Here is a 25,724-nt window from a genome sequence, read left to right as displayed (position 1 = left end):
AGGCGGCTTGTCCTCCCGCACCGCTGAGAACAGAGACAGCCTTAGAGAGGACAGTCGTGTGCAGTAGGGAACCGGCAGAAGTATGTCTGAGATGCGCTGTACTGAAAAGTCTATGTATGTAGCCCTGGAGTTTTAGAGAGAAGGGCAGTACAACGCAATCAGGGATAGTTGAAAGACAGAATCTTGTGTAATTGAATTGCTTTCTCAGCTGCAGCCTCTCCAATAATGGACTTATGCGTTACTCTGCATCTCCCGTCCACGAACAGAAGTCAGAGAACTCTCTTGGAAAACTCTCCCAACTAGGAGACAAACTACCTTTTCCTGCCCTCCTCACTTGCTGCAGGAACGAAACGACCGCCACCCTTCCTCTGACTGACCACAGGATGGAAGGCCAGGGCAGGAGCTGACCAGCGCCGCCCCTCCAGACTCAAGAGGTGGAGATCCCCCTCACCCCAATCCAGCCAAATTGACACCCATTTTCTCCTCCCTCTGCCCCTATATTACTGACACCCCCTCCTCTTTCCCCTTTCCCTCCTCCCTAAAGACAGGGGTGGAGAAAAGGGGAGTTCAGGTCGTCATGACTGAGCTGAAGGCAAAGATTCCCCGGGCTCCCCACGCAGCGGGCGGCGCACCCTCGCCCACCGAGGTCGAATCCCCCCTGCTGGGTCGTCCGGACGCTGGCCTGTTCCAGGGAACCCAGACCTCAGACACTTCGCCTGTAGTTTCGGCCATACCCATCTCCCTGGAAGGTCTGCTCTACCCTAGGTCGTGCCAGGGTCAGGATCCCCCAGACCGGAAGACGCTGGATCAGCAGTCGCCTTCAGAGGTGGAGGGCGCGTACTCGGGAGTTGAAGCCACAAGGGGTACAGGAAGCTGCAACTCTAGAGTCCCAGAAAAGGACAGCGGGCTGCTGGACAGTGTTTTGGACACTCTTCTGGCGCCCTCGGGGCCCGGGCAGAGCCAAGCCAGCCCTCCCACTTGCGAGGCCACCAGCCCTTGGTTTCTTTTTGGCCCAGAACTCCCCGAGGACCCCCGTAGTGCCTCCGGTACAAAGGGGGTATTGGCCCCGCTCATGAGCCGGCCTGAGAGCAAGTCTGGAGACAGCTCCTCTGGGACAGGAACAGTCCATAAGGTGCTGCCTAGGGGCCTGTCACCGTCCCGGCAGTTGCTGCTCCCGACCTCTGGAAGTCCCCATTGGCCCGGGGCCTCAGTGAAGCCCTCTCCGCAGCTAGCTGCTGCGGCGGAGGTGGTGGAGGAGGATGGCCCCGAGTCCGAGAGCTCCACCGGTCCACTTCTGAAGGGCAAACCTCGGGTTCTGGGAGGCACAGCGGCCGGAGGAGGAGTCGCAGCCAGCGCTCCTGGAGCGGCTGCAGGAGGCGTCACCCTTGTTCCGAAGGAAGATTCCCGCTTTTCAGCGCCTAGAGTCGCCTTGGCAGAGCAAGATCCGCCGGTGACGCCCGGGCGCTCCCCGCTGGCCACCACAGTGGTGGATTTTATCCACGTGCCTATCCTGCCCCTCAACCATGCCATCCTGGCCGCCCGAACCCGGCAGCTGCTGGAAGGGGAGAGTTACGACAGCGGGGCCGCAGCCCCCAGTGCCTTTGCCCCGCCGCGGGACTCGCTCTCGGCCTCGTCCACTCCGGTTCCTTGCGGTGACTTCCCTGACTGCACATACCCGCCGGACTCCGAACCCAAAGATGACACATTCCCTCTCTATGGCGACTTCCAGCCTCCAGCCCTGAAGATCAAGGAGGAAGAGGAAGGCGCGGAGGCCGCAGTGCGCTCCCCGCGTCGGTACCTAGTGGCCAGTGCCAACTCTGCCACCTTCCCGGATTTCCCACTGGCGCCGCCGCCGCGAGCTCCCTCATCCAAACCCGGGGAAGCCGCGGTGGTGGGCACATCCTCCAGTGCCACAGTCTCGTCCGCGTCCTCCTCGGGGTCGACCCTGGAGTGCATCCTGTATAAAGCAGAGGGCGCGCCGCCCCAGCAGGGCCCATTTGCGCCATTGCCCTGTAAGCCTCCAGCCGCTGGCGCCTGCCTACTCCCAAGAGAGGGCTTGTCCTCCACCTCCGCCTCTGCTACCGCCACCGGGCCGCCACCTGCGCTCTACCCTCCGCTGGGCCTCAACGGGCTGCCGCAGCTCGGCTACCAGACCACTGTGCTTAAGGAAGGCCTGCCGCAGGTCTACCCACCGTATCTCAACTACCTGAGGTGAGGGCCTTGCTCTGGGTGCGCCTGGCTTGTTCGCAAACTAGCTCTCTTGGTGGCCTAAGACTGCCAGCCTCCCTCCGGCAGCATAGGGCTCCCTTCCCCCTGGGTGGTCTCGAGGGGGTGGGCAACAGGGACCTGGCACTAGGGCAGTTTGCCTTACTCTTCTCATTACTCTTTTGGGGACACAAAGGGGCGCAGAATATGCCATTTGGGGGGAAGAAGGACCATTACTGGCATTGTGTTTACTGGAGAAGAGCTAAGGCAGTTTCCCTGGGAGGGGTGGGACTTGAAGACTGGCTGGCCAGAACCCAAAGCAGAAACACGTTAGGGATTTCATATGAATCTCAAAATGAAAATTAATTATAAGCGTAATGTTTTAATTCTGTATTTATATGTCAATCACTACAGTGCACAATACTCTAATAGTGTTTCGGATTCTCTACTATGTTTTCAAGAACATTTTTATATATATACTGAAGTAATGGAAGGTAAAAGAAAAAGAATCCTTGGTTTGTAGACTTTCCTGCTGCAAATAAGCAAAACAGTGTGAATGTCTTGAACAATACTTGTGTCTGTGTGTTTGCTGGCTCACACATGTATACACACACTTACAGAGTTAAGTTTTCAAAACTTTAAGCAAAAGCATTGCTAAGTTCTGTTGAACACTTAAAGTCAAACATGTTTATTGTTACACAGCATACAGGAAGGGTATAACATTTTATTTTGTCAGAAACTAAATTGCTCCTTATATAGAAAAGGAGTTCTGTAGAAAGATTTCTGTTTAACTAATAGAGTTTAGCTTTCCTAAACATAAATTGATACACTGTCATTCTTTGAGGTTGGTACTACTGATGAATGGTCAATAATTTGCAAGTTTAGTGAATCTAATTATAGTGAGTCTATTATATCATGTTTAGTTTGCATGTCTTTCAAGTGTGTATAATGGTGTTATATTTTAAAATCCCCTTTAACCTCATCAATACTGGTTTTAAAAACATTTAGTATCAGATAGCAGTACAACAAAAAATAAATGGAGTATTTTGTTTTGCATTTCAAGGCCAGATTCAGAAGCAAGCCAGAGCCCACAGTACAACTTTGAATCACTACCTCAGAAGATTTGTTTAATCTGTGGGGATGAAGCATCAGGTTGCCATTATGGTGTCCTTACCTGTGGGAGCTGCAAGGTCTTCTTTAAAAGGGCAATGGAAGGTAGGCTTCTTTTTCCTGATTCTTTATTATTGACTTAATTGTCAGTGGAGACCATCTTTGTAATTATCCCTTGCTTCTAAGAAATAGTGATATTTTTATACATCTTAAAATATATGATGATATTTCAATAATACATTTTTACTATAATACTCAATAGTGAATGTGATTGGATATTATAATTTCATACTCTTTGATTAACACTTTCAATAGAAGACATGAGTCATCATAATCTTGAGGCCAGTGCTACTATTGTTTAATAACTAGTTTTCAGGACAGCTTGGTTTTAATGGTGTTTTTAATACATCTACTGTATATGCAAAGCACTTTACAGTTTTTATTGACAATGGTTGTTGTTGAAATTACGTGTGTTTATATATGTGTGTATATTCAGGAATATATAGAATGTACATAATGCAATTCCAAATTAACACACATACATACATAGGTATACATACATATTGCATTTACAATCTGTGTACATGATGTTGTCCTTGTATTACATGCATATTTGTGTACTGTGTATTTATGCATGTTTACATGGTCATCCCAAATAAAATTCAGTTCCCTTTCTGTTTAATATATGTTTAATTGTGTAAGAGTATAGGAGCAAATTGATTTGAACAAATGAAAACTTTGGACATCATTGTAATTTAATTTCTAAAGAAGTATTTTGCTTTTAGTAAAAGCTACCCATTTAAAAATTATTTAAATTACATAGTTATCAAATGATTTGGATTGGCTTGAATAGTATATTTCAGACTTCATCTTTCATAGAAAGCATTGTGAATTTCTCTTTCTACCTTCACTAAAATCTTTAGCAGCCAAACAATTCATGTTTGAAATAAAAATGTATTTAAAGATCATTTCATGTTGTAATATATGGAATAAGTATAATTTATAACAAGTTGAGAGGACTACTAAGATCATATGAACAATGTACAATGAATCAAAGTTTGAATGTCTGCTCTTTTGTTTACTGTTTCTGAAGTTTTCTAATTTAAAAGGCGTTTATTTATAAGCAGAGGGGAGTAGAAAATTTTCACTTAAGGAGACTTTAAGTGAAAATTTAAAGTTCTTCATAAAACTATTTACTTTGGTAATGCTCTATCCATGTACAAATATGCCACAATCAGTCATGTATGTCTATATGTGTCTGTGATTAAATGCAATAATAATAATAATAATAATAATAAAAGGGAGATCAGTAAAGTAGAGAAAGTACATCAGGGGAGGGAGAAGGGAAGGGAAAGAAAAGGTACTAGGGAATGAGACTGATCAAACGATGTGCATGTACAAATATGACATAATGAATCCTCCTATAAAATTAAAATTATGCACCAATTTAAAAAGTATTTGCTTTATATATTTTCAGAATGTATTTTTCATAAAAGACGAGTGCATTTAACTGATATTGAACATAATCAGCTTCAGGATAGGTTAATTGCATTTTAAATTAATTGAGACACTGTTAAAAGAGGGTGCTTGAAAGCACAGGCAAGTGAGAGTAAACTTAACTCCCGTGAATATGATATAGTCAGTTTCAGATGCAAATTCTTTGTATGGAAAAGTTCATTCTCCAGTTGAGCAACTGGATTTACTATTCCTAATTGACTATGGTATTGGTTGAATGAACATTCACTCGTAGATTATGATTTTTTTCATGCTTATAGTCTACTTAGAATAGTTTAATTTCATAATTGAATGACCCATTTAGGATCCCCCAAAGTCCAGTTTATTCTAGCCTACCTCCTTTTTATAGATAAGAAAATCTTAAAGACATAAATCTGAGATTTGGAAATTTCACAACTAGTTAGTAGCTGATTCTTAGTTTAAAAATAGGTAAAGCACTTGCCTTTCACATGTGAGGCACTGGGTTCCATTCTCAGCACCACATAATGATAAAGATACTGTGTGTTCACCTACAATTAAAAAAATTTTAATAATAGGTTATTTTAAATTGCAGTGTCTATAAGTCAAAGATGCAAATAGATGGTATATGCTACTTAATTCTTGGAATTTACTTCATAAAGTTCATGTATAGAACTTGAACAATGAAGAGAATCCTTCATTGGATTGAAACACCCTTTTGAGGCGGTATTTAAATCATTCATCAGACTAGAGGAAAGTAATAATATTCTATTAGTAAATTGATTCACTTAGCAATTATTATAGACCTAAGGGGTATATATTTAAAGGTATATTTAGATTTATGCCAAAGGTACTCTTTACCTCCCTCTTCCTTAGATATAATATCAAGATAACAATAGTGGATACTTTTTTAGGCTTGCTATAAATATTAAATGAGTTACTCCATATATGCCATTTAAAAGAATATCTAGCATGTTGTCAGCTTCTATTGGTGATGTTTTTTACCTCCAATGAGTTTACAATAGAGTTCAGAAGGTAAAATATATGCATATGAGACATTTAAATTTTCTCATTAAATGCCCAGATAAGAGTTTTTTCTTATTGAAGAGCCATATTAGAGAATTGTATGAGTTAAAGGTTGGGAAGCTAAGTTGCTAATGTTTGGATAAATTGGGAGAGATTTGGTGATTGAAGGCAAGGGAATAGAGAGAAGATTCTGGGAATTTTCAGGGATGACAAAGATGAGTAGAAGGGCTTTTACAGTTGGAAACAAATACCAGGTTTGAAATCTTAGAGGGAACAGAGTTGTGTGATGGACTGGTTCAAAGTTGAGCGCTGTGTGGATGCCAGAATGGCCAGAAGTTGTAAGTCAGTGGGTAACAATTTGCATAATAGTATTACCAAGGATAATAATGATAATACTGCAATTATAAAATACTTTCTATGTGCTGGTGACTGTTCAGTAGGTCTCAACTCATTTAATCCTAATAACATGGATTGTTATTATTATTCCTCCCACTCTACTAATGAGGACACTACACTGCCTTAATCACAAGAAGTGATAGGATCAGGCTTCAAACCCAGGTGGTGTGACTCCAGATCTCTGCCGGCAATCACTATGCTTCCTTTCTCATAATAGGAAATGTGGTTGATGTTTGCCAAGAGATGAAACATTCAGAGAGATAAAAGTGAATCCTGAAGAATGCAATATCAGGGATAATTAGATCTGTGTGATACAAAGAGTGGATCACATTTACTTCATATTTAGGGCAGCAATGAGAAGACAGTCAGGGGCCAAGAGCCAGTTTTCCCACCTCTCTTCAAAGTCAGGAGTGGGAGCTGAGAGAGACTCACCCAGGAAAGCTGAGTTTAACTTGCTATGTATGACACCAAGAAGAGAGAAGAAATAGAGAAAAGATACCAGTCAGAAAAAAGGATATAGGCATGGGGGAAATGACCACTCTTATGCTAACTAAATCTATTTAAAATATATTAGCCAAAACACAATTGTTGAAGAGTCAATTACATTCCTTCACCAAGACTTGTAGGGTGGGGAAGTGGTCAAGAATTATTCAGTGCCTTTCAAAGAAATGAAGTATAGTTCTATAAATGCCAGCTAGTGATCTGGTACTATGAAGTAAAGAACCACTTGTGCACTGCAACCAGCTTAGTACCAGGAAAATACTAGGTATTCTAAAAATAACTGTTTTTCTACATGAAGCCATCATCCTAACTGATAATGACATGCTTTTATTATTTGGATACTATACTCTGTAACAGTATTTGTAGTGAATATATTTGAAGTAAAATGGTTATACAAATGTTGTAATATAGTTGAAATGTATTATTTAGAATACACAAGGCTATGTAGGCATTGATGGACCTTTAATTGTATTGTAATATTATCCTTATTCTTTATTCATGTATTAATTATTCACTAATTAGTTACCTTAATCACATTAGTTTGAGTATTCATTTATGGAGCATCCACAGTGTCCAGGCACAATGCTAGGTGCTGATCAAAGAACAATAAAACAGTATGGACTGTTCAGCACTGTCTGGCCCCTGCTCCAGCAGAGTTTGGAGAGTGGAGGGGAGAGAGGCCTTTTGCTAATCTGAATACACATACCTAATTGCAGGTATGGAAAGGGTTAGGGTCTGTGTGGTTCTTGGACAACTAGAAAGTTGATCTCCTCTCAGAAACTGGGGATAATTTAGAAAGTCTTTAGAATGAGAGAGACATCATCATAAACAGCCACAGATGAAACTGGACAGAAATGAAATACTTTTAAGGATGTGTTTTTTCTTATACTATAGTTGAATATATTTGGTGTCATAAGTGAAGAGTGAAAACAGATTTAGTAGCATAATTCTCCTTGATATGGCTTTAGAAAGAAAAATGTTAAACATTCCAATTTTCATTAACGTGATTTTTTTCCTATCTTTAGAATTCTTAAATGCTTTTCAATATTTTATAATCTACAAAATGATCCAATAATCCTTTCCACTATAATTTACTTGATTAGTATTTATAGTCTTGAGAAGGTATTTTGCTAATCATCTTATTTAATTTACACTCTAGTAGAATTTACTCTTTGAAAGTTTTCCCATTGCCCTAAAAATAAACATATAGTAATTCTCTAAAATTCATTTCAAAACTTGCTAGCCAATTTCTTCTCAAACTGCAAGTCTCTCAGTTTAATATTTAACATGAATAAATAATTATACATTATAACCCACTGAAGCAAGCTTCTGTTATACTGAAAAAGTAGTAGTTACAAACAGAACATTTGGCACCATCTGTTCAATATTTGATTATGTAGGGTTCCCAAATTATTTATTCTCCTTAAGAAATTGTATATTAACATCCTGCAAGAACCAGAGGGATACAGTGGTAGCAGACATCCATGCTAATGCTAATAGCTGTTCTTGTTCTGGTCGTTGAGTCCCTTTAATTACTCAAGTAACACAGCACTACATTCTTCTATAAAAAATTAAAACATTACCAATAAGGCTATGACCTCTTTGATCAATTCCACTAGTGTTTTCCCTTCCCTATGATTCTTCTCTACCTTCACCTCTCTTTTCATGTGTGTATATAATGTGTTGTTTGAGGTGTGTTAGGACATAGATAGTATCACATAATGTATGTACCATTATTCCCATTACTTTTTTCATATGACTTGAAGCCCTGTATATGTTTGAATATGTGTGTGTGTGTGTGTGTGTGTTGTTCTAACTTGTTCTTTTAAACACTACCCAGTACTTGATAGAATCAAAATCCTCTTATCCAGGAATTGCCTAGGTAACATTACATGAGTAAGTCCTTCTTGCACCTGTCTCATTAGTGCATGACTTGTTCCTCTTTCCAGAATACATTTAGGTGTTTTGGTATGGCTATAAATAAATGAACTAGGTGAATAGCTTCATTCCTACTACCAAAATAATCTGATTTGCTACTTTATTTACTGCAAAGATATATATTGATACTGCATTTCAAAGTTCATTTGAAACTACAAAGATGATTGTAGATTGCATATGTATATATTCATACATATCATCATCTTTGACAGGCAAAAAACCATGAAGAAAACAAAACAAACAAAAAGTCCTATCGTATTACTATAAAAGGACAAATGAGTTAAAAAAGATTTTTTTAGATGAATTAGTTAACAAGCACACATGAAAATACTTAGACATGAGTTGCATCAAAGCCAGAGAAGACACACAATAGCATTCCATTAGACCAATCCAGGATTGTAGTTTGTTCCTCTGGGAATATCCTAATATTGTGCGAGAGGCTTACTCATTTAACAAATTATTGGCCTCAACTATGATTCAAGCACTGTTCTAGCTCCTTTGCTATGTTAACACATTTAATATTTGGAGGAGTCCTATGAGGTGAATGGACCTTTATACCTGAATTTTACAAGGAGTTATACAGAGTTACTCATCCTTAGAAAAACTCTAGAAAGGAGTAGAGATATTTTATGATGATTTCTATTACTTTATTATTTGTGATACAGTATGGAGAACCTGAAAATAGCCCAAATATATGTTATTATTAGATTAATAAATTATAGTACACCCTTGTAATGAAAAACAGTAGCATTTTGGAATGAGCCAGTTATCCATATTATAAATGTGAAAAACTTTCTAAAACATATGATTTTGTGAAAAAGCAAGCAATGATATTATTCACAGACAACTGTGTTTACTGAGGAGATGGCAGTTTCCCATCCACTTGGCCCCGCCTTTCTTCCACAATGGTTCTTCCTAGTTTCAGCTAGCCTCTGCTCCCCTAGTGCTGTCTAATGGATATACATACCACTTGCCCTAAATGTTGAAAGAGACCAACAAAGAATGAATCTTGTGGTGGGCAATTGAGGGCAAAGGCTCAAGGTCACTTTGCATCATGAATTAAGGAATCCAGCCAGAGTAGGTGGAGCCAAGAACAGGTATAGACCTACAATTCCTCTCTCTCTAATTTAATATCCACAAGGCTGTGCAAACATTAAATGCTCTCATAGTCACTTGTCAACTATACCCAACAAGATTTAAATTCATTTGCCAGCACAACCTGATCTGAATTTCCATGAGGGCATTTTATAGTCTGTGAACATTCGTATATTTTGCTGCATAAATATAGTAGTTTTCCTATTAAGTGTTGGTCTCTGTTATCCTTCTAAAGCACAAATAATTCTTAATTTTCAAACACAGCTGATCCAAAAAGGGAAGTAATCAGGTAATGAGGACTAAGCCCTCATGAATAAGATAAATGCTCTTGTAAAAAGGAATCAAGAGCAATTGTGTATCCCTTCTACCGTGTGAGGACACAAAAAGGTGCCAAGTATGAACTAGGAAACATTCCTACAACAAACACCAGATCTGCCAGTACCTTCATGTTAGTCTTCCCAACCTCCAGAAAATGAGAAATATGTTTGCTAATGGAATGACTGGAGTAAGTGTGCACAGCATGGTGGCTGGGGACCAGGGGTCCTTGGTGCAATCCAAATTCATCTGATCCCATCTGTGGTTTGATACCATGCTGGAACATCAGTAGAAAAGATTCTGGATCTCCTGGGCAGAGAGAGTCTAGGGAATTTCTTGTTTGGTTGGTACCAGTTTTGCCAGCTCACCTGAAGAGATGCACAGATTGAAGTTGCTGGGGGTTGCTTGCTTTTTCTCCACTTAGTCTTACATTCCTCTTAACTTTTTGAGGATAGGAGCTAACTGAAGGATAACAGCATTTGAGAATTAACATTGTCACAAGATGCTTTATTAGAGTTTTGCTGGTTGCTAGATTGTTTGAATAATGAAGTATGTAAAAAACTGGTTTCGATAAGTCAGTAGAGCAAAGATATATCAAAAAGAAACAACCTCAATAGTAATGCTTTCTGTATTATAAGCATTCCACTATTGTGTATTTAAAAAATAAAAAATATTTTAAAAATGTTTTATGCAAAATCTGCAAGACACTGATAAGATTGTTGCTGTGATGTTAAAAGAAATATTTCAAGTTAAGATTATAGGTGACATATGGAATCCCACTACTGCTTTCTTCTGAGGCATGTATTGTAACACACAGGTTGAAGCCTAAAGTGAGCAAAGCTCTGTAAAGTATCTTTACTGTGGTTAATTTTTAACATAAGACCTAGAAAATATAGTAGTATCTTAATGATATATTGCAACATGATGAGGTATGACCAGAAAAAAATTTAACCACAACAGAGTTTTATTGTGGCACAGTACTTAAGAGAGGTCTTAAACTTTAAAATGATGTGGTCTAAATTTCTGACCCTTTCTATGATGACAAGAGTCTCAGTGTTGTGCTACTTAGAAGGTACTTAACAGATGAGACAGGTAACCTGCCCTTGAAGTTAAAGATAATATTCTTGTTTTGTTTTTTTTTAAATGGCAGGAACTCCCTTTTAAAAGATATCTTTATTATGAAGAGAATATTTCGAAAAACAAGTGTTAGGGATGATTTCATTGTTATTTGCTTTTGTTGTAAAAGCACTATAAAACATCAAAAGTTTTATAGTTACTTTCATACTTGGAAATAACTTGTTAAAAAATCTTTCAAAGAGTTTTCAATAGTTAGGTTCTGGAGATATTTAATAATAATAGTGACATTTATTACATGTCAGGATCTTGACTCAATATATTACATGAAGCACAAAGAGATTAAATCACTTGCACAGGCCAACAGTGTATAAATGGCAGAGCTGAGACATTATATCATGATCCAGTATCCCTTTATGTTAATTATTTGTTATGAAAAACTGATTGACATCAGGGAGAGTGGAAATTTGCTAACTGAATTTCTGGGGAAGAGAACCTGTATAATTGGGAGATGGAATTGGAATAAAATGCACAACATGACTAAGTTACCTGCTCTGCAAACAATTGACTCATTCCAGTGGTGTGTCTGGGTATCTGTCTTCCATTTTTCTCTTCTCAATCTTCCAACACTTTTCTGTCCTCACTTTCAGCAAATGACCTGGCTTCCCAATTTTCTGAGAAAACTTCCTGAAGTTTTAGGATGTACTATTGCTCTCACATGGTATCTAATTCATAATCTGTCTTTCATCCTGCACTGGAGATCTGTGTGTTCTTCTTGAGATCATCCTTCCCACGTGGACACTAGATCTGGCCTACTCCTGCCTGCTCAAGAGCATGTGCCAGAAATGCTCCCCTTCCCAACTTAAATAATTCCCCTCCTCTCTACTGGATCATTCCCATCAGCATACAAGCATACTAATATTTTTTCCCAACCTAAAATAAAATATCCAAAATATTCCTGTTTATTTTACTCACCCTTTGGCCATCAACCATTTTCTTCCTCTTTTGCAGCAAAACTCTTATGAGGATAAGAGTTTTCTGCTAAATCTAATCCAATCAGTTTTTTTTCCCTCTATCACTCCTCCAAAACTTTTCTTGTCATGGTGACCTCATTGTAAATCTGATGATGATTGTCAGTCCCACCTACTGGATCTATTGGTACATTTGACAGTTGATCACTCCACCTTCCTAGAAATAGTTTCTCTGCTTGATTTTTAAGACACTGTACTCTTAATTTTCTCACTGACTCCCTTTCAAATTCTTCTCCAGCTCTTAGCACCCGAGGCCCCTGTTTTCAGTATTAGGACTCCTTCCCTGTGTTTAGATGTTTATTTCCTTGGTGATCTAATTCAGTCTTTTGAAATTAGATAAATCATCCACACACTGACCACTCCAAATTTTCTATGTCCAGTCCAGTTATTTTCCACGAGCTCTAGGCTTATATCTCCAAATGCCTACCTGATATCTTTATAGTAGGGTGACTGAACATCTCAAACCAATAAATTCAAAAGTTAGCTTCTGATCTACTTTGGATTTTGGCTGGCAGCCAGTGTCCTTTTTTGGTCTTCAGTCCATTTGTTTCAGAATCATCAGTTTAAGATGAAGATTGCTGAGTCTTATCTCATATATACTAAATCAAAGTGTCTAGAAATGGGACCCAGAAATTGGAATTTCATTGAGCTTTACAGTTGGTTCTTAAAAGCACTGTTTCATTTAAAGAGTAGCCAGATAGTGTAAGCTGAGGGTGACATGATCAACTTTGTTTGTGAGAAATTCTGGAAGCAATGGGAAAGATGGGTGGAAAGTTGTGTGAGAGAGGCAGGAGCTAAGAAAAATTAAAATACTCTGTTCTAGATAGAGTAGGAAGGAGCCTACAGTTCTGAGATGAGAAAAAAGCTACTTTTCTTTGTCTAAAGCATTGACATTAATCTATCAAAGGCAGGTGAGCTGTTTCCCATACCAAGAATGTTCCCTCCTACAAGAATTCTGGAAAATGTGAAAGGCCAGGGAGAAAAGATGGGGACTAACTTTTTGGGGTGTGTCCTTATAATATACCAGGTACTACAGTGTTATAGCTTAGATATTAGGTGTCCCCCAAAAGCTCATATGTGAAGCCATGCAAAAAGATTCAGAAGTAAAATGATTGGATTATGAAAGCCTTAACCAAATCAGTGAATTAATCCCCCCCCATAGGGATTAGCTGAGTGGTAATTGAGGATGGGTAGGGTGGGGCTGGAGAAGGTGGGGCATTCAGGGGCATGCCTTTGGGGTACATAGCTCATATTTGGCAAGTAGAGTCTCTCTTTCTGCTTTCTGATAATCATGTGAGCTGCTTCCCTCCGCCACACTCTTCTACCATGATATCTGCCTAACCTTGAGCTCCTAGGAATGAAGGCTGCTATCTATGGATTGAGACCTCTGAAACGGTGAGCCCCAAAATAAACTTTTCCCCCTGGTCAAGTCTTTTAGTAACAGCAGTGAAAAAGCTTATTAAAACATATAGTAGGCCTATTGCACAGTATTCCTTATCTCCTTCAATTTTCAGAAGTTTTTTTAAAAGTTGCTTTCATTCTCTTTACAGATTAAGAATTGAAACAGGCAGGCAAGGTAACAACTCTAATGTCACCCAGCCAGTTAGTAATGGAGCTAGTAATCAAACTCAGTTCTGTTCAACTCCAAAACCTAAACTGTTCTCATTGTACCATACCATTTGACACTGTTTGAAGTAAGACATGCTGGTAACAATTAAGTAAGAGATTTATCAGGAAATACTTAAAAATCTGGTAGTAGTCCAATCTTATATATTTGGGGGGTCTAGACCTACATAGCAATCAGGAAAATGTTAATTATCCACACAATTCTATTTTTGTACAAAGACAATTTCAGATGAGGATGGTGAGACTCTAGAGAATTATAACAGAAACTTAAGCCACCTGATATGCTAATCACAGTTTGTACAAAGTAATGAAGTTGAACATCAATAAATTTAGGGTTTCCATGCTAAAGAAAAAAAATAAACTGCATAAATATGAGGGAAAGAATTAACTATTTCCATGTGTGTAAAAAGTTGTAAACTTGAATCAAAATAGCACAACAATTTAAACCACCTTGTCAATGCATACCTTTGTAAATTTTTCATATTTTTATATAGGTATCTTAAATTTCTTTCTCATTGGTACATGTGTTCAAATGATGTGTCTGTGTTATGTAATGCGTGGTTTTTTACATTTCCTAAAAGCCTGATGATTAGCTAAATACACAATCATAGGTGTTTGGTGTAACTAGTTAGATAATTTGGTTTTTTACCAGTTAAAAGATATGTGAATATTTCGGAGAGAATTTGTAACAGAGGTAGAGGGATTGTTTGGCTTAGAGAACAGTGGTTCTAGCTTCAGGAAGGAAGGATGAGAAGCTGATCCACAGTGAGAAAGCAAAAAAATAAATAAATAAGTAAAGGAAATAAAGAGAAGAAAGAAGAACAAATAATTTTGAATGGTAACAGGAAGGGATTAATTCTTGAATTTTTAAAAAATATCAGAATGGGTCAACAAACAGATTTCTATAAACTGTCTCCTCCTTCAGAATATATCTAGAATCTGGACTATCATCACTACCTCACTGACGATTTTGTTTCAAGCTACCATTATTCCCCTTTGGATTTATCACAACAGCCTCTCATATCTAGCTTTGCCTCCTCTATTCTCATTCTAGATGCTAAAGTGATACTGTTAAAAAAAAAAAAACAGATCATGTCACTCCTCGAAAGCCTCGAATAGCACTATATTTCTTTCACATTAAAACCCAATGTTTGCTCAGTGGTCTAAGGCCTAGCAGTTTATGAACCCTGCTGCTCTCTGAAATTACTTTCTACTACTATTCTCCCTGGCTCAGTTACCACTTACCTTACTAATTTCCTCATATAATTCAGTGCATCTCTTAGCATCTTGAAAATTAGCTGTTTCCTCCCTAAATTCATTTTCTGACACTCCACATTCACTAAGCTCACCCTAACTTCTAGCTCCAGTAAATGTCCTGAAATATACCAAATATTGTTGATGGCCCGTCTCTCATTTAATGGTCATATTTTCCCACTTGAGTGCTATCAAGTAACCTACTTTAACACTCCTGTCAGCTATAAGCACATCAAGTTTTCTTTTCTTGCCTAATTGCTTTGGCTAAAGTTTCAAATACTATATTGAGTAGGAGTGGTGAGAGGGGAGATCCTAGTCTCATTCCTGATTTTAGAGAAAATGCTTTTAGTTTTTGCCCGCTCAGTATGATGTTGGCTTTGTGCTTATCATATAGAGTCTTTATGAAGTTGAGGTAAGTTCTTATTATCCTTAGTTTCTTTAGGATTTTTCACATACATGGGTGCTGAATTTTTTCAAAGACTGTTTTCACATCTATTGAAATGGTCATGAATGATTTTTTGTCTTTGGTTCTATTTATGTGATGAATTAACTTTTATTGATTTTTTTATATTGAAACTTCCTTGCATCCCTTGAATGAAACCAATTTGGACATGGTGTTTGATCTTTTTAACATATTTTTGAATTCTATTTGGTAATATTTTATTAAGGACTTTTGAATTTATGTTTACCAAGGATGTTGATTTGTCATTTTCTCTCCTTGAAGAGTCCTAATCTGGTTTTGGTATTGGGTGATACTGGCTTTCTAGAATGAGTTTGGGTGTGTCATCATCATCCTCTCATTCTATTTCATGGATAATTTGAGGAGGATTGGCATTAGTTCTTATTTAAACATCTGGTAGAACTCAGCTGAGAATCCATCTGGTTCTGGACCTTTCTTTGTTGGAATGCTTTTAATTAATGCTGCAGACTTACTGCTTGTTATCAGCCTGCTTAGACTTTCTGTACCCTTTTGGTTTAATTATGGTATGTTGTATGTGTCTAGAAATTTATATATTTCTTCCAGATTTTCCAATTTATGGAATGTAAGTTTCAAAATAGTGCCTAATGATCCTCTGGATTTGGAGGATAAGTATTTTGATGTCTGCTTTTTATTTCTAATTTTATTAATTTGGGTTTTCCTTCTCTTTCTTTTGGTTAGTTTGGCTAAGCTTGTCAATCCTCTTTATATTTTTTAAGTGCCAACTCTTTATTACATTGATCCTTTGTATTTTTGAATGGCATCAGCACTTTCCTTGGCAGAGGTACCCAAGGAGGCCCACAGCAGAGGTGCATGCAGTTCTTCAGGCTCTGTACTCCCTGTCAGAGTCACTCATGTTGGCCAGCAACTGAGGCTTATGCTGACTCCTAGGCATTATACTGTTGGTATAGTGTACTCTTCTCTACTCCTGATATAGATACTGGAGTGGATCTTGGCAGTCTTCAGCTTGATGCAGTCTTACTTCACAGATTACTTGGGAGGTCCACTTCAAAGGCATTTTCTATGATATCATTAACTGGTATCTCTGGGTGGGATGAAGCAGTAGAAATTTAATTGCTTTCCAAGCTGGAAACTTAGATGTGGTCACTGCAAAATGGCTGCCTGCCACTCTTTTCCACCAGCAAATTAGGATAAGCAGAGTGCTCCTCAATCACCAGGTGGTTTTGCAGTTCCTGTCCCAGATTAACTCAGTGTGTCTTTCTCTTTTGCTGCTGTTTCTGAAGTAAGCTTGTCAGCTTTTTATTTCCCTCTTTCCTCCTTCATTACCCCCTCCCAACCCGGTGTCTTGATGGTGCAGGTACTGGTTACCAGTTACCAAATTATTTCCTGTTTTCTGTTCCATTAACTAGAATTTCTGTATCCCTCCTTCCAAGCTTCTGATCTTCCAGTATTATGAGTCAGTGTATGCCCCTGTCAACCACCTCTATGATCATCTGTCTCCTTTCTTCTTTGACTCCAAACTGTGAAGGAGTTTAGTCTGCACCCTACCTTATCTCTGCCATCTTGGATCCTTTTTTTTTTTTGTTTTGTTTTGTTGTTGTTTTTATTAAAAACATTATTGTACTTAAACCTGAAAACAATGATGAACTGTTGTGTTACAGATGAAGAAAATGAGCAACAAGAGATTGAATGATTTATCCAAGGTTGGATAGCTAATAGGTTATAGAATTTGAATAAAAGAAGTTTATAGATCAAAACATCTCACTGTGTCCTAGGAAAACATAAATTTTAAAAGTTTACATTTGTATATATTGAGAAAAATTTTAATTTTACTTAAAAAGAAAACATCTCACATGAGTTCACATGGGCCCCTACAAACTCTTCACTACCAAGAAATAAAAATTGAGCTGATTTTAGACTTCTTCTCTAAAGTACTGCATGCTAGCTTTGAGAAGAATTCTATCAAGTTGATATTCTTGGTTAAAATAACATATATTTTTGCATATGTAAGAGTCTACAAATATGAACTAAGTGCAATAGGGAGTCACCATAATCCCAGGTATTTCAGAAACTGAGGCAAGATGTTGTGAGTCTCTGTTACAACCACATATTATCACACTCAAGAAATTTTAACATTGATAAAATTTTTCTAATATTTACCCAATATTAAAATTTCTTCAGTTATTTCCCAAATGTCCTGTGTAGATTTTATTTTTTCACTTAGTATCTAATTAAGTTTTATGTATTTCACTTAGTTAAAAACTCTATTTAGCTTTCTTTAATCTAAAAAAAATCTCTCATTTAAAAAAAAATGTTGTTGTTTTTTAGAACATTGAAATTTTTGTGGAGTCCAGACCAAAAGTTTTGTAAAAAGGCCCACAATCTAATGTCTGATTTTTTTTAACCATATGGTTAAATTCAGGTTAAACATCTTGACAAGAGCCCTACACAGGCCCATGGTTTTCAAACACTCTGGTCTCATAACCTCCTTGCTTAAAATTATTGAGAGCTCAAAGACATTTTGTATACATGAATTGTGTATCAAAATTTATCATATTAGAAGTTAAACCTAATAATTTTTTGAAACTTTGGTTACCTCATTTTTTAAAAAAGGAAAACATTAGGTGTTAATTTTCCAAGCCCCCCCCCCAAAAAAAAATTAGTGACAAGGCATTGTTTAACATTTTTATAAGTCATTTTAATGTCTTCCTTAATAGAAGACAGCTGGATTCTCATATCTGCATTTATGTTCACTTTGTTGTTTTGGTTGAAGTGTATAAAGTGTACCTCACACAGATATGCTGTTGTAAAATGGAAGAGTATTTTAATTTGATTTTCAGACTTTAAAAATAGTGATCATTTCATTTTGGAATGCATAAGGATGATTTTCTACTTTTATTATCCCTTCTTATTTTATCCTTGGTAAATCTTTTTCTTTAGTGGTTCTTTCTTCCAAAAGGCATTTTGTTAATCTTAAAATACAATTTATAATGGAAGGTCTAAAAATGCTTAATAATTTACCTTTAATTATCAATTTTCAAAGTAACTACTTTGTGCCTTAGCAACCTCCAGTGTTTTCAAGCAAGTTTTGTTTCTTTCTTTCTTTTTTTTTTTTTTGTGGTGGTGGGGATTGAATTGTTCATGTGAGGCAAGCACTCTACCAACTGATCTATATCCTCAGCTCTCATTTATTTTTTTTTAATTTTTTATATATTGTTATTTATTCATGTCTTTTTTATTTATTAAATATGTTTTAATAACTTGAAATGATTCTTTGTTCAAATCATTTCATCTGTGGTCACTTTCTTAGTCTGTTTTCTGCCTCTAACAACACAATACCATATTATAGGAAAATTTAAAAAAAAATAAAAAAGGTGGTCTATTTGGGCTCACAGTTCTAGTCCAAGATCAGGAGGATGCACCTCTTGTTGGTGGTGGGGCCCAATGGTAGGGCAATGCATCATATGGTGAGACAGGGAGCACAAGAGAGACCTAGTGAAACTGGCTTTTTATAGTGGATCCACTTTTGACATAACCCATTAACCCATTAGTCCACTAACCCATCCATCACATTAGTAGACTAATACATTTTTGAAGGCAAAGCCCTAATATTACCCACCAGTTCCCACCTCTTAATATCTCGCAATGGGGATTAAGCTTTAACTTGAGGTTTGGAGGCACGAAACATTCAAACCATGGCATCCACATGGCCTTTATACAAGTTTATTAGCTCTCGGTAAAATCAAATTTGCTGGCATAACAAAGCATCCCAACCTACACATTTCATGCCCTGTCCTTGATCAGCCATTTCTCCAAGGAACACTGGTTACTTTTGGATGAAAATATTAGATATAACAATCCAAAACCTAGTGTCTGTGGCTGCTAACATTGTCCTTACTTCTTGACAATTTCAGTGGACAAACCTAGAGAATCTATCTTTTTGAAAAAGGAGGGAAATGTGATTACACACCAAAACTTCTCAACCTCACACTGTAGACATTTTGTGCCCAGTAATTCTTTTTCCTGGGGACTGTCCTATGCATATAGTATGTTTGGCAGCACTCCTGGTCTCTCCTCAATAATATCTACCCTCTAGTTACATAAATTAAAATCATCTCTAAGCACCACGAAATATTCTAAAAAGAGGTAGGGAAAGACAGAGAACTTGTCTTTAGTTGACAATAATTGGTTTACATTGATATTTCTAACAACATCAAAGTAATTACTTAATTATTTTATTCATATTTATATATGTGTATGTTTATTATTTTTTTTCTAATACTAAACCTTATTTTTACACTAGTTCTTCCATTCCCTGCAAGAAATTTTTGACCAGATCCAATCTCACATTAGTAATCTCAATGCCCAAACCATAATTATTGTCAAAATTCTAAACTTTTGCTGGGCATAGTGGCACATGTCTCTAATTCTAGTGGCTCTGGAAGTTGAGGCAGGAGGATAGTGAGTTCAAAGCCAGCCTCAGCAATTTAGCAAGACCCTGTCTCTAAATAAAATAAATAAAAAAGGTCTGGAAATGTAGCTCAGTGGTAAAGTGTTCCTGGGTTCAATGCCTGGTACAAGAAAAACCAAAAAAACAAAAACAAAAAAACTCTAAACTTTCATCAAATTTCCAATTTCTCCTTTGCTTCAGTTCAGCACTCACTGCTTGGGGCTTGAAACCTGCAGGGAAGAATGAACAAGATCAGCTTCCTATCTGTTTACCCCGCTTACACACCCAAGGCCCACTAACAGCTGGCTGTGACTTCTCCAGGGCCAGGTATAAAAAAAAAATTGGAGACAAGTGCAGTTGTATATGGCAGGTAGATAGATGACTGTCACTGAAGTTCTCTATGTTTGGTATAAAATCACTGGGATGATTACCATGTACACTTTCTCTGTGGGATACCTATGTGTGGAATTCCTGGAGACAATTTCCAACTAATCTTATAATGCAAGTGATGCCTCTCCTTTCTAGCACTTCTGACTGTGTCCCTCGGCATTTGGATTTCATGGCCTCTCTGCTCCTCCATAGGTTTTTCTGGATCACAATGCCCTCTAGGTTATCTTTTTAGATGAAAGCATTTAAAACTAAAACCTTTTTAGTGGCAAATATTCAAAGCACTTACATTTAAAATGTAGAGCTTCTGAACTACCACCAAGTAAATGAAATGGTGGTGTTACTCTCACCGAGATAAAAAAAAAAAAAAAATTAAAACATATTAGATTCCCAGAAGACCCACTTTGCCTTGTTCAGGCATTCCCCTAAAGTAACTACCATCCCAGCTGCTAACATCATAGATTGCTTGTGACTGTTTTAAAACTTTATATTAATGGAAATATGCAGTATTATTTGAGTCAACCTAGTTTGCACAATATTTTACTTATATAGTTCACCCATATTTTACAAGGGACTAGACATTTATTATTTCCCTTCTTGGATGAAAATGTGGTCCATAAAGAAAACAGTTTGTTTATACATTGGTTGTAGATGACCATTATGGTTGTTTTCAGCTGAGAGCTGTTATGAACACTCCTGCTATAAGTATTCTTGTACATTTTTTTTTTTTTTGCACACTGTCCCCACTGATAAATTTCTCATTTACCTTTCACAGGACCCTGGAAGTTTCACTGGTCCTATACTAGTCTTTGTCCCCCAGCACAGGTCCCTACACACGTGTGAGTGGAAATTCACTTCCTATTACAGGCCAAGATTTTATTTTGTTTGTCTTGTTGTTAGTCACTGTTGATTTTTCTTACCACCCGAAGTCTTCATTGACATTTTCTGAGTAGTGTTTCCCAGCCCTGTTTTTATGGCTAAGGCAGCCTTGTGAGGGTCTACATGTTATGTAGAGTCCACTTTCTTCTCATAGGCCTAAGTTATATATCCCAGCACCCCCTGAGATTTAAACCTCAATTCTTGACTCGTAGGGCCTATATCTGCATCGGAAAATATTTTGGATCATTGCAGAGTCCTCATTAGTTTATGCTTCTGAATTTCATTTCCTTTTCTTGTCCTGGACTGAATTTCAACAATATGCTTCTACTGTATTTATCCAGCGTTTCTGTGTGCTTGTGCAGAAGGAGAACCCCCGTGTGTACCAGCTCATTCTACTTCAAGCCTACAAGTTCTGCATCCTACTATACTATCATTCCTTTACCATGTTGAATATGCATACTTATTTCTGCTGTCATTTTGCTACACACTGCCCTATGTTTTCAAAAAAAGGCATGAAAAGTCATGCAAGTAAAATCTATTCATTTATATTTTTATTAAAAGGCAGCAAAATACAGATGTTTTATTTTATAGGTAAGTTTTTTCTAGCTTATAATGAAAATATTTTATTTCAATTAAAAAGGAATTTTACTTGTCATGTACCTGAAATTTTATGTCACCAGGTTATTAAATGATCTAATCACATTTTAATTTTTCTTTTATTTTCACAATATTATCTTTTTTTAATAACAGCAGCACTTGGAATTTAAATGTACAGAGCAAGTAGAAATAACATAAATAAAACCACTCAACAATCCCTCTTTTCAGATGATTAAACACTTAATATTTATCTTTAATTCTATTTCTACTTCTAATATTTAACACTAATTTTAAATTTTTCTACTTTTAATATTTAATTTTTTCTTTTATTTTGACTTTTCTCCTTTTTCCCGCTTTTTATAAACATTCTCCTACTTCCTCATTTATTTCTTTTTAAAGTTATAATTTTCCTTTTCCACCTTTTCAATTTTCTTTCTATTTTTATTTTTTATATTAATTTTACTGTTTTACTTTTTAACTTTTAAATTTACCCTGTATTATTTTGTCCCTTTTTTCCTGTTACTGTTGGTGTTGTGGTTGTTATTGTTTTAATTTTGTTTTTACTTTATTTGTTTTTTGTGGGGGGAGGGGGGCAGTTATTTTTTGTTTTTTCTGAGGATAAATACTGGCACCTCTAGCACATTAGGAGGATGCTCTGCCACTGAACTATACTCCCAGCTTAGAGAAATTGCATCTTACTCTAGCCAAAAGCTAGCCTTTCTTAAATCTTAGCAGAACTTAATAGAAGAGATAAAAGGCTCTTGCCATTAACCTGTCCCCAACAGGCACAGTAGGGGACCTAAAGTACTGCTTCTACACATTCACCCCCATAGCAATAGCAGGGAGACAATGACATAATGGTTATGGACGTTACTTCTAGTGAGCATAGGTCATTCCCATACTTTTTCAGATTAAAAACACAGTTGAAAGCCTTATCAATAGGTTAGATCAGGGAGAAGAAAGACTATCAGAACTTGAAGAAAGGTTGAGGGATTATCACATTCAGACAGTAATAAAGAAAACAATAGGGAAGAATGAACTGAATATGTAAGATTTCTGGAACACAATTAAAAGAAGAAACATGCATGCTTGGAATAGATAAAGAAGAAGAGCTACAGGCTGAAGACATAGAAAACCTATTTAATGAAATAAATAGCAGAAAATTTACCAAATCTTGGGAAAGACACTGACATCCAGGCACAGGAAGCATTTAGAACCCCAAATAGACATGACAGGAAAAACATGACAAATTATAGTTAAACTATCAAAAGTACAGAATAAAGAAAGAATATTAAAAGCTGAAAAAGAGAAGCACCAAGTCAAATTTAAAGGAAAACCCATCTGAATAACAGCATATTTCTCATCAGAAACTCTAAAGGCCATGAGACATGGAATAACACATTTTAAATTCTAAAAGACACAGCCACATCAATGTTTATAGCAGCACAATTCACAACAGCTAAACTGTAGAGCCAACCTAGATGTCCTTCAGTGGATAAATGGATAAAAATATGTGGCATTTATACACAATGGAATATTGCTCAGCACTAAAAAAGAACAAGATCATGGCATTTGTTGGTAAATGGATGGCATTAGAGAAGATTATGCTAAGTGAAGTTAGCCAATCCCCCCCCCAAAAAAAAATGCCGAATGTTTTCTCTGATATAAGGGGGGTGACTCAAAGTGGGGTAGGGAGGGAGAGCATGGGAGGAAGATTATTTCTATATAGGGAAGAGGAGTGGGAGGGGAAGGGAGGGGGAAGGGTAATAGCAAGGATGGTGGAAGGTGATGGTCATCATTATTAAAATACATGTATGAAGATATGAATTTGATGTCAACATACCTTATATACTAACAGAGATATGATAAATTGTGGCATATATGAGTATTAAGAATTGTAATGCAAAAAGAGAGGGTACATGTATAATGTCATAATTTGCTGCGAACATACTTTATATGCAGTTACAAAGAATTGTGCTGTAAATGGGTAATAATGAGTGTAATGCATTCCACTATTGTCATGTATGTAAAAATAAATAAATAAATTCTAAAAAAAAATAACTGCCAATAGATCACTATGCTCAGCAAAGTAATATTTCATAATTGAAAAAAATAAAGACTGCCATAACAAGCAAAAACTAAAGAAATTAATAACTATTAAACCAATATTATAGAAGATACTTAAGGGGATCCTACACCTGGAAGAGGAAAAAGATAAACACAAGCATGAGAACATGGCTAAATTATCCATTTAAATAACAAATTTTAAAAATAAATCCCATTAAAATAGTAGATAAGGAAGTGAAAATTTGTAAACAAATAATATTAACACAGAAACCATCAAACCTGTAAAGTTGAACAACAGAAGAAACTACTATAGAATATTCAAAATAACCATATGAAATATAAAAGAAAGAAAGAAAAAGAAAAGAACAGAAACAAGTACATACCTATTATTAATAACCCTGAATGTAAATTGTGTCTAAATTCTTTAATTAAAAGATAAAGACTGACTTATTGGGTGAAAAAAAATAAGACCCAACAGTATGCTGCATGCAAGAAACTCACTTTGCATGCAAACACATACATAAATCAAAGTGAAAAGACAGAAAATTATATTTCAAGAAAATAGAATCTGACAATAAATAGGAATAACTAAACTTATATCTGATGAAACAGACTTTAAGCCAAAATCAGACAGAAGACAAAGAATCTCCCTATGTATTGATAAAGGAAATGATCCATTTATAAGATATATGAATTGTAAATGGATATACACCAAATGTCAGAGCATCCAATTTTATAAAACTCACATGCTCTACATAAAGGGAGAGATATGCACTAATACAATAATAGGAGGTAACTTCACTACCTCATTCTCACCAATAGACAGACTACTCAGAAAAAAAAAAAAAAAAACAAGAAGCATCAGAGTTAAATTACACTATAGTTCAAATGAACTTAACAACATTTACAGAATATTCTATCCAACAGCTAATCAAAATACATTGTTTTTTATTAGCACATTGACATTTTTCCAAAATAGAACATATATTAGGCCATAAAACTAATCTCATCAAAATTTTAAAACTTGAAAGAATTCATCAGGTCAGAATGTAATGAAACTAGAAATCAACAGTGAGAGAATCTACAACAGTTATACAAACGAAGTTGAACAATATACTTTTGAATGAACATGGTTCATTGATGAAATGATGGGATTAAAAATTCCTAGAATTAAATGTAAATGGAAACAATGTGTACCAGAACCTGTAGCATGCAGCAAAAGCAATAATGAGAGGGCAGTTTATAGACATAAATGCCTACATTAAAAAACAGAAATCTCAGACAAACAACCTAATGATGCATTGTAAAGTCTTAGAAAAATAAGAACAAACTAGACTCCAAGTTGTAGAATAGTAGAAATAATAAAGATCAGGGCAGAAATAAATAGATACTGAAAGAACAATACGAATGATCAACATAATCATGAGTTTTTTTAAAAAATAAAATTGACTAACCCTTGGCTTAACTAAAAAAAGAAAGAGAGAAAAGACCCAATAAATAAAATGAGAGATGAAAAGGGTATATTATAGCAGATATCACTGAAATTTATAGGATTAATAAGGATTATTTTGAAAGACTATATGCAATTAAAATGGAAAATCTGGAAGAAATGGACACATTTCTGGATGTACATGATCTAACAAAACCAAGCCTAAAGATTATGGTTTTAGAATATAATAATCTTAAGTAGATCAATAAGAGTAAGTGAGATTGAAACAGTCTTCCAACAAAGAAAATCCCAGGACTAGACATATTCACAGCCGAATTTCACCAGACTTTAAAAGAATTAACACAATGTGCCTCAAACTATTCCATTAAATAGATAGGGAAGGTACTCTTCCAAACTAATTCTGTAAAGTCA

At 36.6% G+C, this 25,724-nt stretch overlaps 1 protein-coding gene across 3 annotated transcripts in view; it reads left to right on the top strand.

Moving 5' to 3' along the window:
• The first annotated feature begins 361 nt into the window (after positions 1-361).
• Pgr (progesterone receptor) overlaps positions 362-25,724 on the top strand; it is a 150,118-nt gene continuing 124,755 nt past the window's right edge. For 2 of the 3 annotated variants that reach the window (XM_071616643.1, XM_071616642.1), the window contains exons 1-2: positions 362-2,211; positions 3,269-3,420. In XM_071616643.1, the coding sequence (XP_071472744.1) occupies positions 578-2,211; positions 3,269-3,420 (1,786 nt within the window). In that variant the 5' untranslated portion in view covers positions 362-577. The remainder of the gene's footprint in view (positions 2,212-3,268; positions 3,421-25,724) is intronic. The other variant, XM_027930626.2, reaches the window with a different exon arrangement.

Source organism: Marmota flaviventris, chromosome 9 (genome assembly GCF_047511675.1).
Source record: "Marmota flaviventris isolate mMarFla1 chromosome 9, mMarFla1.hap1, whole genome shotgun sequence".
NCBI lineage: Eukaryota > Metazoa > Chordata > Mammalia > Rodentia > Sciuridae > Marmota > Marmota flaviventris.
This window is presented reverse-complemented; position numbering and strand designations above follow the sequence as displayed.